Source organism: Scyliorhinus torazame, chromosome 5 (assembly GCF_047496885.1).
Source record: "Scyliorhinus torazame isolate Kashiwa2021f chromosome 5, sScyTor2.1, whole genome shotgun sequence".
Lineage (NCBI taxonomy): Eukaryota > Metazoa > Chordata > Chondrichthyes > Carcharhiniformes > Scyliorhinidae > Scyliorhinus > Scyliorhinus torazame.
Genome location: NC_092711.1, coordinates 147,007,421 through 147,026,505, shown reverse-complemented (window position 1 = coordinate 147,026,505; position 19,085 = coordinate 147,007,421). Strand labels below are relative to the sequence as shown.

Here is a 19,085-nt window from a genome sequence, read left to right as displayed (position 1 = left end):
GAAAGAGTGAGGAGATGGGTAAAGGACCCTGACATGGAATGGGTGAGGATGGACGAGTCCTCATGTACAGGAATGATCCTCCGGGCCCTCGCCACAGCAACACTCCCATCCCCGCCAGCACCAGCCCAGTGGTGGTAGCTACCCTGAGAACCTGGAACCAGATGTGGCAGCATTTCAGTCTGACCGATGTGTCCATCATGGCCCCCATCTGCTGCAACCATAGGTTTGTACCGACCATTCTCAACACCACCTTCAAGAGGTGGAGACAGGACGGGGGAACACTGATGGTTAGGGACTTTTACACGGGAAATAGACTAGCGACCTTAGAGGAGCTGGCGGAGAGACTGGACCTACCAAACAGGGATGAGCTTCAGGTCAAAAACTTTCTCTGCAAGGAGACACCGGCATACACAGAAACCCTGAGAAGCACAATGCAAGAGGAGTTACTGGACGCAGACAGTCTGGGGAAGGGAAACTGTGGGACCTGAACGGACAACTCCTGATAAGGATGCGCTCCTTACTTGACAAAACCTAGGAAAAATGGGAGGAAGAGCGAGGGACGGAAATAGGGTGGGGACTCTGGAGTGAAGCACTGAACGGGATCAACTCCACCTTCTCCTATGCAAAGCCAAGCTTCATGCAGCTGAATGTTGTGCACAGAGCACACCTGACAAGAACCCGAATGAGCAGGTTCTTCTCGGAGATGGAGGACAAATGTGAATGGTGCCAGCGGGGCCCGGCAAACCATGCCCACATGTTCTGGGTATGTCCCAGACTTGTCGAATTCTGCACAGCCTATTTAAAGGCTGCAGACTGGCTGGCAGACCTATCGGGATTTCTCCACTTGGAGAAGATCAAGCTCACCGTCCGAGGGTCAGAGGATGGTTCCCACAAAGTGTGGAGACCATTCACCAACTTGTTCCAGGACCTGTTTGAAGCCAGCGGCCAGTGGAACACTGGGGAGGGAGGTGGACGTATGGGGGCCAACGGGATCACGGAGCAGGCAGGAAAGGGATGTGGGGAGGGGTGGGGGGGCAGAAACCAACTGACACAGAGACCAGAGAGCAGAGAACAAAAACACAAGAATAGGAAGCCCCAAGGGAAGGTTTAAAACAGGACAGGGAGTGCGCGGGGTGGAAGGGGGAGGCCCATCAATGGGGGGAAGGGAGGGCACCGTCCACTTGTAAATAACAGATAACTCCCATTGTACAGTGAAGGGCGCAGGAAAGGACCCAGAAACGACGAGTGAAGGGGGCGGAGGGGAGGGACGGGAGATGGGGGGACCGGCACAAAGGAAATTGACATGCACATTGTAATCGGCAGAGTTACCCTGACTGCTTGGAGAGTGTATAATAAGCATTGCCACAAGTCTGTTACTGGATGAAAAAGAGGTGAAAAAAAGCTGCCCCATCCAATCCCGCCTCAATTTAAAGTGTTTTTCCTAATCCAGATGAGTTTCCTGGAATAAAGCGATGTCGACTTGCTCCTTTAGAAAGGAGAGAATCCTTTTCCTTCTGATAGGGTGATGGATACCCTGTACATTCCCTGAGAAAATTTGCAGATTAACTGCCGCCATTAGTTAGGTGACAGAGAGACAGGAACAGATTTTCACACCACAATCGGGCGTGCGCCATTACCCCCTCCTCCAACTCACTTTACACCAGAGGCACCAAAGTCTCCCCAAACTGCTCCTTTCACAGATAATAGCCCTGTCTGTACCAGAGTGGGATAAAGTCAACAACACATAAACCCTCCCATAATAACAAAAATACAAAAGAATCACCACCACAATAGATCCAAGGGGACATTCCTCAATAAGACTGAGGACCCGGAGGATTAACCCCACGGCCAGACTGTCGTTACCCTCAGGATACCTTCTCCAAAATGCGGAGCGGAAAAGTAACTTTTGTGAATTGTTTTTACAGAATATTAGAGGAGGAGGAATTACAGACAGAAATCTCAAACGTCACGTCTCGATCTGACTGAGTCTCTCAATTCCTTGGAACTGAATATCACCGGACAGTGAATCGAGAAGGAGAAATGTTTGTCTTTTCTGTCGACTTCAAAACATCAGTGTGACTGGAAAAGCCCCGAGACACACGCACCCGAGTGAGAGTGTTCCAGAGCACTGACTGTGGAAAGAGCTTTAACCAGTTACACAGCCTGAAAAAACATCACACCATTCACAGTGGGGAGAGACCGTACACGTGTTCTGTGTGTGGACGAGGCTTCAACTGATCGACAAACCTGGAGAGACACGAGAAGACCCAAAACATGGAGAAACCGTGGAAATGTGGGGACTGTGGGAAGGGATTCAGGTTTCCATCTGTGCTGGAAGCTCATTGGCGCATTCACACTGGGGAGAGGCCATTCACCTGCTCTGTGTGTGAGAAGGGATTCATTCAGTTATCCGCCCTGCAGTCACACCAGCGAGCTCACACTGGGGAGAGGCCGTTCACTTGCTCTCAATGTGAAAAGGGATTCACTCAGTTATCCGACCTGCGGAAACATCAGCGACGTCACACTGGAGAGAGGCCGTTCACCTGCTCTCAGTGTGAGAAGGGATTCACTGAGTTATCCAACCTGCGGAGACACCAGCGAGTTCACACTGGGGAGAAGCCGTTCACCTGCTCTCAGTGTGGGAAGGGATTCACTCAGTTATCCCACCTGCGGATACATCAGCGACGTCACACTGGGGAGAGGCCGTTCACTTGCTCTCAGTGTGAAAAGGGATTCACTCAGTTATCCGACCTGCAGAAACATCTGCGACGTCACACTGGGGAGAGGCCGTTCACCTGCTCTCAGTGTGAGAAGGGATTCACTGAATTATCCAACCTGCGGAAACATCAGCGAGTTCACACTGGAGAGAGGCCGTTCACCTGCTCTCAGTGTGAGAAGGGATTCACTCAGTTATCCAACCTGCGGAAACATCAGCGAGTTCACACTGGGGAGAGGCCGTTCACCTGCTCTCAGTGTGAGAAGGGATTCACTCAATCATCCGACCTGCAGATACATCAGCGAGTTCACACTGAGGGGAGGCCGTTCACCTGCTCTCAGTGTGAGAAGGGATTCACTACCTCATCGAGCCTGCAGAAACACCAGCAGGTTCACACTGGGGAGAGGCCGTTCACCTGTTCTCAGTGTGAGAAGGGATTCACTCGGTTATCCCACCTGCAGAGACACCAGCGAGTTCACACTGGGGAGAAGGCGTTAACCTGCTCTTAGTGAGAGAAGGGATTCAGATATCCATACACCCTGCAGGAACACGAGCGAGTTCACACCTGGAAGAAGCCATTCACCTGCTCTGAGCAGGGGAGACATTCAATGATCCGTCCCAACTCCGGAGACACTAGCAAGTTAATTCTGGGGAGAGACCATTCATCTGCTCTCAATGTGGGGAGGGGTTTTGTGATTCATTGCACCAGTTGTGACGCCAACAAGTTCACAAATTACAGATGTTGGCTCCGTTGTTATTGTTTCTGCTCTCACTGACATCCAGGACTGCATTTTGTTCATTCTGACATCTGGTGAATGGTGATGATTGGAGGGTTTATTTCTGCTGGACTGGCCGGTCTAACACCTCTGCCTCCGGTGGGCTGACCATTTTTGAGGGTAGTTGCGATAACCTGGTTCCAAGTTTGACGAGGAGCACAGAATGAAAAGGTGTTTGCAGGTTGGAAGATATTTACTTCCCAAAGCAGCCACGTTGCCATGAAGATGGGCTATGGTGGTTACAGGGTTCTTTTGCCTAATTTATCTGGGTGTTTCTCGCAGAAGGAAACTGTCATGGTCTGAGGGGCAAGTTAGAATTTTCATAAAATTTACAGTGCAGAAGGAGGCCATTTGGCCCATCGAGTCTGCACCAGCTCTTGGAAAGAGCACCCTACCCAAGGTCAACACCTCCACCCTATCCCCATAACCCAGTAACCCCACCCAGCACTAAGGGCAATTTTGGACACTAAGGGCAATTTATCATGGCCAAACCACCTAACCTACACATCTTTGGATTGTGGGAGGAAATTGGAGCACCCGGAGGAAACCCATGCGCACACGGGGAGGATGTACAGACTCCACAAAGACAGTGACCCAAGCCGGAATCGAACCTGGGATCCTGGAGCTGTGAAGCAATTGTGCTATCCACAATGCTACCGTGCTGCCCACTGTTGTCTGGTAGATTGGGTAATTACAATAAATATATCACTGAAAGTGGCAACGCAGGTGGATAAGGAGCTAAGAATGCAGACGGCATGCTTGTCTTCATTGGTCGGGGTATTGAGTATAAAAATTGGCAAGTCATGCTGCAGCTGTACAGAACCTTAGTTAGGCCACACGTGGAATATTGCCTACAATTCTGGTCACCACATTACCAAAAGGATGTGGAGGCTTTGGAGAGAGTACAGAGGAGGTTTACCAGGATATTGCCTGGCCTGGAGGGTATTAGCTATGGGGAGAGGTTGGATAAACTCAGATTGTTTTCACTGAGCGACAGAGTTGAGGAATGACCTGATAAAAGTTTACAAAATTGACTGGCACGGACAGAGTGGATAGTCAGAAGCTTTTTCCCAGGTTGGAAAAGTCAATTACCAGGTGACAGGTTTAAAGTGCGAGGGGCAAAGTTTAGAGATGTGTGAGGGAGGTTTTTTACACAGAGGGTGGTCAGTGCCTGGAACTCGCTGCTGGAGGAGGTCGTGGAAGCAGGTACGATAGTGACGTTTAAGAGGCATCTTGATGAATACATGAATAGGATGGGAATAGACGGATACAGACCCTAGAAGCACAGAAGGTTTTAGTTTAGTCAGACATCATGATCCCAGCAGGCATGGTGGGCCGAAGGGCCTGTTCCTGTGCTGTACTGTCCTCTGTTCTTTGTTGTTCTTTGTATGACGATAGACAATAGACAGGCAACCACTCGCATTTTATTTACATAAAATATAGATTCCTTTAAGAAGCAAAACATAAACAGCAAAATGAAGCGATTGTGGCCAACCGGAAAAGTTAGATTCTATTCGATCAATGGAGGAGATTCAAAGTGGCTAAAATATTCATGAGCCTGAGGATTGGGAATTTGGTTCAGAATTCAGCAAAGGACCGAGAAACTGATAAAGAGAAAATAGAATATGCGAACAAACTGGTGAGAAAGATTAAAAACAACTGGAAAATCTGCTATCGGAATGTGAACTGTTGCTCTTTTTAACCTTAGTCTATTGGCTCTGATTACGTCACCCTTGCTCATGAGTCGCCAGGTATCTTTATGATACCGCCACGTGGTTCAAGTTCAGGTTATGATTAATAATACAGCACACCGCTTAGTAAGGATTAAAACAACGGTCATTTATTATATACAACAAGCAATATTAATACCCTAATACTACTTTCTATACAATAAACCTATCACTACTGGCCAATACTTAACTTAGGAAGAGCCCACCAGGTCAGGGAAACGAATGGCTTGTCCAATCAGATCTGGCCCGCGGGATTCAAAAGGCTGCTACAGGTCGCTGGCTAGGTGTCTCTACCAGATAGCGATCGCTGGATTCAAACTTACTGTTGCCGGTTGCTGTTCTTGCGAAGGTCTCAAGCAGGCGAAGAGGAGAGAGAGAGAGAGAGATCTGAACTTGGACCTTCACTTTTATAGGGCCCAGGGGCTTCCCGCCTCCCGGGGCGGCCCTTGACCCCGAGTCCCAAGTGATTGGATTCTGTCCCCAATCTCTGTGGTCGATGTGTCCAATGGTGAGGCGATTCCTCGATCGGGGGGTGGTCGCTCACCTGTCTTTGTTTCGGCCACTGCAGGCGCCGACAGGTCTGGCCCGGTATTCAATTGCTAATATGTTGCAATTGTTCCCGGGGATAGCTGATTTAACTGTGGATGTCTGAATAGATTAGCTGCAAACAGTCCTGAATGCTACTGCGAATACCTGGGTTGATGGGCTGTTGATAGCCCTGTGTGTCGATCTGGGCTACCTTCCCAGAGCCGAATCTGCAAAACTGTCTGCAGCTGCCTGCTTGTGTCTTCTTGGCTGCTTTTCCCAGCAGTCTTTCGCGTTAGCCGTTTTAAACTGGGTTTTGGCCAGATTAATCGGAACGCAGCCATTTTACATGGCTACAGAACAGGAAAAGATTAGCAAAGACCAATATGGGTCCATTCCAGGCAGAGACAGGAGAGTTTCTAATGGGGAATAAGGAAATGGCAGAGAAACTAAACAATGTGTGTTTGTCTTCACGGAGGAAGATACAGAAATCATTCCAAAAACACGAGAGAACCAAGGGACCAGTGAGCACGAGGGAATGAAAGAGATTAGTATCAGTGAAAAAATAGTACTGGAGAAATTAATGGGATTGAGGTTAATAAATCCCCAAAAGCTGATGCTCTACATCCCAGAGTGTTGAAAGAGGTGGCTGTAGAGATAGTGGATACATTGGTGATCATCTTTCAAAATTCTATAGATTCTGGAATGGTTCCTGCAGATTGGAAGGTGGTAAATGTAACCCCACTATTTAAGGAGGGAGAGAGAAAACGGGGAACCACAGATCCATTAGCCTGACATCAGGAGGAGGGAAAATGCTACAATCTATTATAAAGGATGTGATTAAAACGAATTAGGAGCAGGAGTAGGCCACTCGGCCCCTCGAGCCTGCTCCACCATTCAATAAGTTCACGGCTGATCTGATTGAAACCTCAACTCCACAGAGGCCCCTTAGAAAGTAAATCTGAGGAGAGGGTAATAATATTCTTTATTGTTATCTTTATTATTGTTACAAATAGGCTTACATTAACACTGCAATGAAGTTACTGTGAAAATCCGCCAGTCCCCACACTACAGCACCTGTTTGGGTACACAGAGGGAGAATTCAGAATGTCCAATTCACCTAACAAGCACGTCTTTTGGGACTTGTGGGAGGAAAGCCACGCAGTTTTGGGAGAACGTGGAGACTCCGCACAAACAGTGACCCAAGCCAGGAATTGAACCCGGGCCTCTGGAGCTGTGAAGCAACAGTGCTAACCACCATGTGCCTCCATGCCTCTGTGTCAGTTATGAGGAACAAGGAAATGGCAGAGGAGTTAAACAGATTTTTTTGCATCAATCTTTATGGTGGAAGATACTTTGACTGTCCCATTAATACTAAAGAATACAAATGGAGCAATTAAATGCCATCACTGGAGAAGTTGTTTTGGACAAACTAATGGGGATAAGATAAGTCCCCTGGATGGCTGCATCCAAGGATCCTAAAAGAAATGGCTACAGAGATAGTGGATGCATTGATTGTAATTTTAAAAAAATCCTTGGATTCTGGAGAAGTACCAGAGGATTGGAAAACTGCCAATGTGACAACCCCCGATTCAGAATGGGAGGGAGGAAAAAAACGAGACACTATAGGATGATTAACCTAACATTTATTGTTTGAAAAAAATGTTGGAATCAATTATTAGGAAGTAATAGGAGCACATTGAGAAAATCATAATCTAATCAAGCAGAGTCAGCATGGCTTTGTGAAAGGGAAACCGTGTCTGAGTGTTTCGAGGAAGTCTCAACCAGAGTGGATAGAGGGGGACCAGTAGATGTGTTGTATTTAAACTTCCAGAAGGCCTTTGACAAGGTATCTCACAAAACGTTGTCATGCGATAAGAACCCATGGTGTTGGCATGGATAGAGAATTGGTTAATGAGCAGGAAATAGCGAGTGGGGATAAGGGATTCTTTTTCAGGTTGGTGACCTGTAACCAGTGGGGTTCCACAGGGATCAGTCCTGGGACCGCAACTATGTACAATTTATATTAATGACTTGGAGGAAGGAAGCGAACGTACTGTGCCCAAATTTGAAGACAACACAAAAATAGGTGGAAAGGCAAGTTGCGAGGGTGTTACAAACAGTTTGCAAATAGCTATTGAGAGGTTAAGCAGGTGGACAAAAAGTTGCATGGAGCATAATGTGGGAAAATATGAAGTTCATTTTGGAAGAGAGAACAAAAGAACAGTATTATTTAAATGGAGAAAAACTGCAGAAAGCTGCAACACAAAGGGACTTGGGGGAACTTGTGCACGAAACACAGAAAGCTAGCAGACAGGTGCAGCAGGTAATCAGGAAGGCTAATGGAATGTTGGCCCTGATTCCAAGGGGGTTGGAGTATAAGAGTCGGGAAGTCTTGCTGCAGCTGTACACGGTGCTGGTGAGACCACATCTGGAGAACTGAGAGCAGTTTTGATCCCCTTATGTTAGGAAATTTTTCATTGGAGGCTGTTTAGAGAAGGTTCACTAGAATGATCCCAGGTATGGAGGGATTGTCTTAGGAGCAAAGGTTAAATAGGTTGGGACTCTACTCATTGGAATTTAGAACAATGAGAGGTGATCTCATTGAAACATACAGGATTCTGAAGGGGCTTCACAGGGTAAATGCTCAGAGGATGTTTCCCCTCGTGGGAGAGTCTAGGATCAGAGAGCATCGTCTCAGAATAAAGAGGAGCCAAATTAAGACTGAGATGAGGAGGAAAGGCTTCTGAGAGTCTTTGGAACTAAGTTGTGGGAACAGAGTCCTTGTGTATATTTAAGGCTGAGATAGATTCTTGATAAGTGAGGGAACCAAGAATTACAGGGAAAGTGTGAAATGTCAGATCAGCTGTGATCCTATTGAAAGATGGGCCAGGTTGGAAGGGCTGAATGGCTTACTCCTGTTCCTATTCCGTCTGGTCTTAGTATGGTCTTATTCCCGCCTACCCACCCGATAATCTTTCACCCCCTTGCTTTTCAAGAATCTATCCAGCCTGCCTTCAAAATATTCAAAGACTTTGTTTCCACTGCCCTTTGAGGAAGAGAGTTCCAAAGATTCCCAACCCTCTGCCTTAAATGGGCAAGTTGTTACTTTTAAAGTGACTCCAATTTCTAGATCCTCCCACAAGAGGAAACATCCTTTCCACATCCACCCTGTCAAGGCCCCTCAGGATCTTACACGGTCCAATCAAGTCCCCTAAACTCCATTGGTCACAAGCCCAGCCTGTCCAATCATTCCTCATAAGACCAGCCTCCAATTCCAGGTATGAGTCCAGTAAACCTTCTCTGAACTGCTTCCAACACATTTACATCATTCCTTAAATGAGAGCAATACTGTACACAGTGTTCCAGATGTGGTCTCACCAATATCCTGTATAACTGAAGCATAACCTCCCTACTTTTGTATTCCATTCCCCTCACAATAAACAATAACATTCTATTAGCTTTCCTAATTACTTGCTGTACCTGTATACTCGCCTTTTGTTATTCCTGCTCTTGGACACCCAGATTCCTCTGAATCTCAGAGCTCTGCAATCTCTCACCATTTAGATAATAAGATTTTTTATTCTTCCTGCCAGAGTGGACAATTACACATTTTCCCTCATTATTCTCAATTTGCCAGATTTTATCGCGCTCATTTAACATAAACCTTTTTAACCTCCACCATTCAGTATTATCATCCACTTCAATGCCTTTCCACCCCCCCCCCCCCCCCCCCTCCCACACACACACTATTCCTGTGTGTTATTGCATCTTTACAAATACATGAATAGGATGGGAATAGAGGGATATGGACCCCGGAAGTATAGAAGACTTTAGTTTAGACGGGCACCATGGTCGGCGCAGGCTGGGAGGGCCGAAGAGCCTGTTCCTGTGCTGTACTTTTCTTTGTTCTTTGCTATTTAGAAATCTGTCAGACTCAGCTTTAAACACACTCAATGAGTGAGCTCCCACAGCCCTCTGGGGTAGAGAATTCCAAAGATCCACAAATTGTAGATTTCTTTCGATCAAATGATTGCCCTGTTCTATTCCCGTATCCCTGTCAGTTTATTTCCCTCAAAAGCCCATCCAATTTCCTTTTGGAAACATTTCATCATCTCAGCTTCTACCCCCTTCGTAGGAAATGGGTTTCAGATATTTCCCAAATACTGCCAAACTCTCGTTCAAGTCTAAGATTTTCTTCAAAAGTAAACGAGAACCAGAGAGCAAAGAAGGAGGCCATTCAACCTTCCATTCCCATGTTAGCTCTTTGAATGAACAATCGATTTGGTCCCATCACCCTGCAAGTTTATTTTCCCACAGAATCTGTTCAGTTCCCTTTTGAAAGCTGCAGTTGAATTTACTTCCTGCACCATTGTCAGGCAGTGAATCCCAAATCACAACAACTCGTTCTGTTTTAAATACTTTCACGATACGCTGTGTTTGGAGTTTCACAGGGGATTTGAAATGGAGTGAAAGATATGGTTGTTACATAAAATGAAGTCTGAGTCTTTACTGATGATTTTCGTAAGTGGACCGAGTGTGATATATCCAAGTTTGGGGACTAGTTCTAAAAAAAATTACATTTATTTGAGCGGCATAGTAGTTAGCACTGTTGCCTCACAGTACCAGAGGCCCATGTTCAATTCTGGCCATGGTCACTGTCTGTGTGGAGTTTGTACGTCCTCCTGTGTCTGTGTGAGTTTCCTCCGAGTGCTCGGGTTTCCTCCCACAGTCCTAAGATGTATGGGTTAGGTGGATTAGCCCTGATAAATTGCCCCCCAGTGTCCAGGGATGTGCAGGTTAGGTTATGGATGAGTGGATATGGGTAGAGTGCTCTTTTGAAGGGTTGGTGCCAACTCGATGGGCTGAATGGCCTCCTTCTGCACTCAAGGGATTCTATATCTCTTTCTATAACACCTTTCATGACCACACAATCCCCTAAAGCTTTTGCTTTGAAGTACTTTTGAAGTGTAGTCACTATTGTAATGTCGGAAATTCTGGATATGCCTCATTAATAATATTTCATTTTAAAAATCAATCACTCGTCAATTTTCACTGTTATAAGTAGCAAGGTTAAGGAAACCATGTTAAACTCTAAAATGTGACTGGACCTTTATTTTAAAAATTCATTCTGTATAAACCAAAGCTGAATGAGGCAAAATTGTTTCAAGTAACAAATTGTTCCAGAATTTTGTAAAGTTACAGAAGATCATATATTGCCAAAGTCTGGTTCAAGTCGAAGACTCAATGTTCAATCCAATCCAGGTTAATAAGAAAGAAAGGTATTGTCTTTCACAAAACTGTCTTTTTCAACTAGTGGATATTGTATTAACCAAATGTATTAATTAAAGATTTCTGTATTAATTAGCGACCTGTCAGTAACAGATGATTGAATAAGTATTGAGCATTAATTGAGTTACAATTAATGAATCAATAATGAATCAGTAGTTACAGTGAAAAACTGAGTTTTATTTGCTGTAAAAATGTAAAAGCTTAATTGCTGTGTATGTAAAGAATGTGCAATGAGGATAAATGTACTGGCAAGAAATTTACCCGTTAAAACTCCCACCCTTTGTCTCCCCTCTCACTCATTTTCCCTGAAGTTCACCAATGTGACATGAAAAGGGGTGGCACGGTCATAATAGAAACCCCAGTATAAATAAGATGGATTTGATTGGCAAATGTTGAAGTCTTGGTTTAGAGCCACAAGTATTGACTTCCCATTTGAGCTTCGGGCACCTTTCTGTGTCTATTGCTCGTCTCAATGACAGGCAGGAGACAGAGCTGGGGGCTAAATTTAGCTGAGAATAATGGGGCCTGTGCCTCAGTTGGGAAACTGCCATGGACGTCGCACTAATAGAGAGACAGGAAGGTGCTGGAGGACTGACTGGGAAATGGGCCTCCAACCAATTGTTATATCGGTCACTCTGAGCTAAAGAGAAACCCGTCTCTTTAAATACATAAATAGGGAAGAGGCTGCAATGAAATCTGTCCCTTTTAACCTGCACAAAAGCAGGAGGCTCAGATTCACAGGCTGCAGTAGGAGTCCATTCAGCCCATCGTGCCCCTGCTGTCTCTCTGAAAGACACTCGGACTCATCCAACTGCTCTGCTCTTTCCCCACAGCCCTGCAAATTCTTCCCTTTCAAGTATTTACACTTCGGAAAGATACTATTGAATCTGTTTTCAGGCCGATCAGAACAACTCACTGTGTCAAAAAATAAAATAAAATCTCATCTCCCCCTCTGGCTCCTTTGCCAATTACCTTGGAAGGACTCACTTTCTGTTAAAGAGCCTGTCAACCTCTCACCCACTTTCCCTAAAGTACATCAACCTAATCATGAAAAGTGAAGAAAAATCAAATATTTTTACTGATAAACGCTCATTAATGAAACCGAACATGGTTAAAATAAAACAGAAAATGACTTGAGGATCAAAGACAACCAGAGTAAAAGGATGTTCACAATGATCTGGACCCAAATTAATTAATCTGGAGCCTGTTCCCTGCCCTCTTTGTGGAACAGCTCCACTCAGTCCACAAGCATGACCCTGACCTTCCACTTGCTGCCATTAGAATTCACCACCTTGCTCTCAGGCTCACATTTCTGTCCTCGGCCTGCTGCAATGTTCCGGAGAAGCCCAACACAAGCTGGACAAACAGCCCCTGAGCACAGTGGGCTAAGCAGCTGGAATGTAATGCAGAACAAGACAGCAGCGTGGGTTCAATTCCCATACCAGCCTCCCCAAAAAGGCGCCGGGATGTGGCGACTAGGGGCTTTTCACAGTAACTTCTCTGAAGCCTAACTTGTGACAATAAGCTATTATTATTTTCCGATGAGGCACTTTACAGCCTTCTGGACTCAACATAGAAAGAGCAAGATGGTGGTGCAGTGGTTAGCACTGCTGCCTCATGGCACTGAGGCCCCGGGTTCGACCCCGGCACTGGGTCACTGTCTGTGTGGCGCCTGCACATTCTCCCCATGTCTGCATGGGTCTCACCCCCACAACCCAAAAGGATGTGCAGGGTAGGTGAATTGGCCACGCTAAATTGGCCCTTAACTGGAAAAAGCAATTGGATACTCCAAATTTAGAAAAAAGTAGAATAAAAGAGCAGGGATGTACTGGACCCCATTTGGAATATTGTGAGCAGTTTTGGGCTCCGTATCTAAGGACGAATGTGCTGGCCTCGGAGAGGATGCAGAGGAGGTTCACAAGAATGATCCCTGGAATGAAGGACATATGAGGAGCGTTGAGGACTGTAGGTCTTTACTTGATGCAGTTTAGAAGGATAAGGGGGGATCTCATCGAAATTTACTGAGACACTGTTATTACTGCATTATTAACCAATTATTACTGAATCATATAATCAACTTCAATTATTACTGAATTGTTATTGTACTTTATAATCACTTTTTGAATAAAACACTTTCAGAATGCTTGTAATGCTTGCAAAGCTATGCCCGCTCTATTGTTGAAGGCTGTTCTCAACCATTAAAGGCAATGTGAATGAGTTCCTCTCCATGCTTACTTCTATCCTGTCACATTTCTTTCTTCTATTCATTATTTTGATTAATCTTATTAATCTTTAGAAGAATCAAAAGGGGAGACTGATAGAAATCAGTGTTTTGTTCCCTGTGTGGTAGGTAACATGTGCTACTCAATCCTTGTTTAGTGATGAGGTATTCTGAATCCCGATGAAGAAGATTCAAACTCTTCCAGTAATAACAAAAGGTTTATTGAGTAACTACAACAATATTTACATGAGTTCTTTACTTTAACTTTGATACTAGTGTTAAGGTTAACAAGATCTAATTATGGTACCTATACGTAACTCCACTGGCCAGTTAAACTAGTCTGCTGTTGCTATGATCACAGTACACCCAAGAGAGAGAGAGAGAGCCCCAATGTGGCTCCCTTTTATACCCCTGTTGGTCCGGTCCTCTAGTGATCATGTGGTGCTACTGATGACACATTAACCCCTTGTGTACATGCACACATAGAGATCACCACATCCCCCTCTTTTTCGTGTTACGTATTTTCTGTATGTTGTAAAGAAAATTGAACAAAACATAATGGATGCAGCTTGCAAAAGCATAACAGAAAATCAATGAGTTAGTCCATCAAATGTACATTTAGTCTCAAGTTTTTTTTTTGCTTGCGTAAAATAGGTAGACAAATGACGTTATGTACAAGTTGTGATGATATTGACGATTATACAAAGCCAATTAATATTTATGAGTCCAGTCTTAATTTAAAGAATTGGTGGGAATCCATACTTTGAGTTTGTTCGGTCAAGTTGCTTTCATCTTCTGTTGTTGAAGTTGTGATGTTAATGTTGTTATTTCTTTGTGAATGTCATCAGTGTTCCTATGTTTAAGTAACCAAGAAGTCATCAATGAGGTATTTGAATGGTCGAATCACTTTGTTGTCTGATTTATGCTTTTCTTTCTATGCTTGTGGTAGCAATTCTGTGTTACATCTTTGTTGTCTGACCTGGACTTTTTTTTGTGTTTGTGGTATTAATTCTGTATGGCAACTTTCTTGAAGGCTGGTTTGCTTGTTTGTTGTGGAGCAAATGTGAATTTGTGAGATTTGTTGCCATGGCATGTTTGTGCTCTTGCCATTGTTTTGCAGTGTGCTGTGGCATTGTCCTTTATGTGCAGAGTTGTACCATGTTGTACAGGTCATTGTTTCATTGTTGTTGTTCTTGTTGTTGTTTTCGTCATGCTTGTTGTTTCTGTTCTTGTTGTTTTTCTCGTCGTGCTCGTTGTTTCTTTTTTTGTTATGCTTCTTGTTGTGTTTGTTGTTCTTGTAGTTTTTGTTCTTGTGCTTGTAGTTTTTGATGTTGCTATCGTTGTTCTTGTTTCCGCTGTGCTTCTTGCGGTTGTTGTTCCTGTTGCGCTCGATGAGTGTTCCGTGTGGATGACGTGAGTCATTGTCACAGTTATTGGTGTCAGTGTCCTTTGTGGCATCTGTTACATTGAGCGTTTCTTCTTGAGAATTGTGGGAATGATCTGATGTTGGTGACATCAGTCATTTGTGGTGGATTTGATTCCTCTTCTTTGTTTCCTTGGTACTCCTCTTCTAAAGTCATTTCTGGTTCACTTGAATTATCTGCGATCTCTTTGTGCTCCTCTTCTGGAGTTATTTCTGGTTCATTTGAATCATCTTTGATTTCTTGGTGCTCCTCTTCTGGAGTCAAAATCTTCAAGATTTCTATTAACGTGGTCTCTCTGGACTCTTGGTGCTCCTCTTTTGGAGTCAAAATCTTCACAATTTCATTTGACGTGGTCTCTCTGGACTCGTGAGTAGCCGTCCTCTAATTATTGAGTGCTTCAGTGCAGACGAACTGAGATGTGTCTGTCTCGCTGTGATCCTGCACATCCTGTATGGGAATTGTGATTTCTTGATTTCTTCATCTCACATACAGTGGGTAGATATTCAGTGTCTTCTTGTTGGTTAAATGAGCTGGGTAGACTTTCATAGTCTTCTTCTCGTGGCTCAAATAAGCTGGATAGATTTTATGGTCTTGTTTATGCATGGCGTTCGCTATGGAGTGTTTGCTTGCTTCCATTTTTTGAGTTTGTCACCGAGCTGTCTGTGGAGACTTGCGTCGCTCTCTCTGTGGAGTCCTTCATCGCTCTCTCTGTGGAGTCCTTCATCGCTCTCTCTGTGGAGTCCTTCATCGCTCTCTCTGTGGAGTCCTTCATCGCTCTCTCTGTGGAGTCCTTCATCGCTCTCTCTGTGGAGTCCTTCATCGCTCTCTCTGTGGAGTCCTTCATCGCTCTCTCTCTGGAGTCGTGCAGTGTTCTCGCTGTAAAGTCAATCTGTGCTCTCTCAATGCAGTCGTTCTGTGCTCTCTGTGGGGCGTCGTCTTCGTCTTGGGTATTGCTGTCATCCAATGTATTGACGATCTGCCATGGCACCATGGTATTGGATTCATCTACCATGAGAAGAGTCGTGTTGAGCTTTTCAACCGAGCTTTTCAACAGTGTTGCTGATGCTGTAATCAGGATCTCCGAATAACTCAGCCATGTCTGAGAAGTATTGTGTGCATCGTTCGATAGACAAATCATCCCTTTTTGTTCGGAGTTGTTATCGTTCTCTTCATGTTCAATGAACAAATCATCTTCTTTGGTTTCGGATTTTTCATTGTGCTCTTCACTTTGGGTGGTGCAGACTGCTTGTTCCAGGGTGTTGTGAAAGTTATCAACTGCTGGTGTAAGTTCGGGCATTGTTCTGTCTTTTGAGGTAAGAAAATTGAGTTTGACAGCTTTAAATTTCTTTTTGTTCATTTTCGTGCATTTCCCTTTTAAATGGGCGTGGTCCTGGTCCTCTGACATCATGACGCTTGTGAAGTCATGCGTATGACTCCAGCGCACATGCGCAATTCGAGGTTCCTTTACTGTGCTCTCTTTGCACAACTGTGCATGTGCGGCTCCTTTCACAAGATGGCTGCCGCTCAGAACAGTCTTTTGTTTCAACCCTGCCTTGCCTCGTGGTAAGTTTTGGCGCCGTTTTTTCCGATTTTCTTTTCTCGACACTGACTCTGTGTTTGTAAAGACTGACAGTATTGATTTTGTTTTTGTTCATAAGCAAGGCATTTTTGTATAGCAGTTTCTAGAGTTAGATGCTTATTTTGTGATAGTTCTTCCCTCAAATTTTTATCAGATAATCCAGAACTTAATTGATGCATTATCATAGTGTTTCTGAAATCAGCATAATCACAGCCTTGTGGTATTAACTTGAGATTTGTAATAAAATCAGTGATGGGCCCTCCGTTTCTCTGGAATTTATGACAATTGTTAAATATTTCCAGCATCTCACCAGAGTGACTCTTACAGTGTTCATCAAATTTTTTGAGTATTACTTCTATTTTGGTGTCATCTTCACCTTCTAAGTAATTAAAGCAATTATAGATTTTTCTAGCTTCATGCCCTCCTATTTAGAGTAGTAGTGCTATTTTTGTTGCACTAGAGACCATGCTTAAACCATTAGCTGCGATAAATATTTGGAAAATCTGTTCAAATCTTTTCCAGTCATAACTTAAATTACCGGTTGTTTCCAGCTGCTCTAGAGGTCCAATGAGTCCCATAGTTAGTCGTCGAGGATTCATTTGCTGCGAAGTCTTTCACAGTCTTCTCTTTTTGTCTAACCTTGACGAATGTGATATAAAATAATTGTTTTAGAGATATTAGTTACTGTAATGTAGAGATAGGCCAGTCTCATTCTGGTGAGTTCACAGACAAAGGATTTCAGAACGCATGGCAAAGCAAGGAGGAGGTGTGTCCAGCTACGGAGGGGAAAAGGATGCTGGGTAATAGGGGCCAGAGGAAGGGATTGGAAGTGAGCCAATTAGGATGTATGGCCAGGTCAGGAGGGGTATAGGATGACCTATGGGAATCGTGTATGTGAAACTTGATGCCATTTGAATGTATCAGTAGAACCTTCTTTGTTCTACAGACTCACTTGATTCCGGAGGTACAGAAAACAGGATGTGTTTTGTACCGCTGTGAACTGAGTCAGGCTTGCAAGTCAAATAAAATAACTAATGCTATACCTGCAAATCCATCTCGACTTTTATTGAGGCCAGACTGACAGGTAAAGAAAATTTTGATTTGTCAACCTTATCTAACTAGTTCTGTTAAAGCCACTCGACTGGTACCATGTTTTGTCCCCTGTGTGGTAGGTAACATGTGCTACTCAATCCTTGTTTAGTGATGAGGTATTCTGAATCCCAATGAAGAAGGTTTGAACTCTTCCAGTAATAACAAAAGGTTTATTGAGTGACTACAACAATATTTACATGAGTTCTTTACTTTAACTTTGATACTAGTGATAAGGTTAACAAGATCTAACTATGGTAACTGTATGTAACTCCACTGGTCATCTAAACTAGTCTGCTGTTGCTATGATCACAGTGCACCCAAGAGAGAGAGAGAGAGAGAGCCCTAATGTGGCTGCCTTTTATACCCCTGTTGGTCCGGCCCTCTAGTGGTCATGTGGTGCTACTGATGACACATTAACCCCTTGTGTACATGCACACATAGAGATCACCACAATCAGATTTTCGGATTAGCTATAGATGAGGCAGATAGGGGTTTTTAATAAGAAATCATTGGGAGTAATTGACTGAATCATATTAACCATGAGATTAAGAGAAGCTGACTAACTGGGAATTAATCAGATAAGACTTAAAATGTTCATATTTTTGCAAGTTGTGTAAACTGCTAGAGACTGCCAGGTCAAATCACAGAAAGACCCTTTGTGTTAAGACCCGGGTTCGATCCCCGGGTTACTCTTGTGTTGAGTTTGCACATTCTCCCCATGTCTGCGTGGGTCTCACCCCCACAACCAAAAGATGTGCAGGTTTGGTGGATTGGCCATGCTAAATTGGAAATAAATAATTGGGTACTTTAAAATAAAAAAACACACATTACCCTTCCCTTTGCCTTTTGTTCCAGGATAATTTTTATCATTTACTCTCACCCACCCTCTAACCAATCCCTGACTTTCCCTTTTGTTCTACTTGACCCTGCCCCTTTCTCACCAGCATCAAGCCCATCACATTTCTCCCTCTCTTTAGTTCTGAAGTAGAGTTACATTGGATGTGATTCATTAACTCAGTTTCAATTTCCACAGATGCTGCCAGACCTGCTGTGTTTTTCCAGTTCTTTCTGTGTTTATTTTAGATCTACCTGTAGTGGGGGGAAAAAAAATCACTATTTACTATCCAGGATAAAATAAATGTCCTTCATCATCTTTTGTCGATCATTTCAGTGGAAATGTGCTCTCCCAGGCTCAAAGAGCATCAGCCCACTGGAAGCAAAGTTGTGAGAACGGCCAGTCCAGCAGTAAGAAACCCTCCAACCCTCCCCCTTCACCAAGTGTCAGAATGAACATGGTTCAGTCCTGGATATGATTAACAGCAGCAATAACAGCAGAATCCAACACCCATCATCACTTGTGAACTTGCTGGTGTATCCGCAGTGTGGATGATGTCCGAAACCTCTTTGCACAGTGAGAGCAGCTGAACGGTCTCTCCTCAGTGTGAATGCGCTGGTGGATCATCAGTACGTGAGAGCTTTTGAAACCCCTTCCACAGTCAGAGCATTTAAAGGGTCTCTCATTGGTGTGAGTGACATTGTGTCTGAGCAAGTTGGACGACTGAGTGAATCCCTTTCCACACACAGAGCAGGTGAAAGGCCTCTCCCCGGTGTGAACTCGCTGGTGTCTCTGCAGTGCAAATAAGTGAGTGAATCCCTTCCCACACACAGAACAGGTGAACGGCTTCTCCCCGGTGTGAACTCGCTGGTGTGTCTGCAGGGTGGATGACTGA

At 44.3% G+C, this 19,085-nt stretch overlaps 2 protein-coding genes across 2 annotated transcripts in view; one reads left to right on the top strand and one right to left on the bottom strand.

Annotated features, from left to right (window-relative positions):
* Positions 1-19,085, bottom strand: part of LOC140417959 (uncharacterized) — a 97,997-nt gene that overhangs the window by 6,736 nt on the left and 72,176 nt on the right. The window lies entirely within an intron of this gene.
* Positions 1,932-13,257, top strand: LOC140421937 (uncharacterized). Its single transcript, XM_072506921.1, has one exon. It carries the CDS (start codon positions 2,275-2,277, stop codon positions 3,223-3,225), a length of 951 nt encoding a protein of 316 aa, XP_072363022.1. The 5' UTR covers positions 1,932-2,274; the 3' UTR covers positions 3,226-13,257.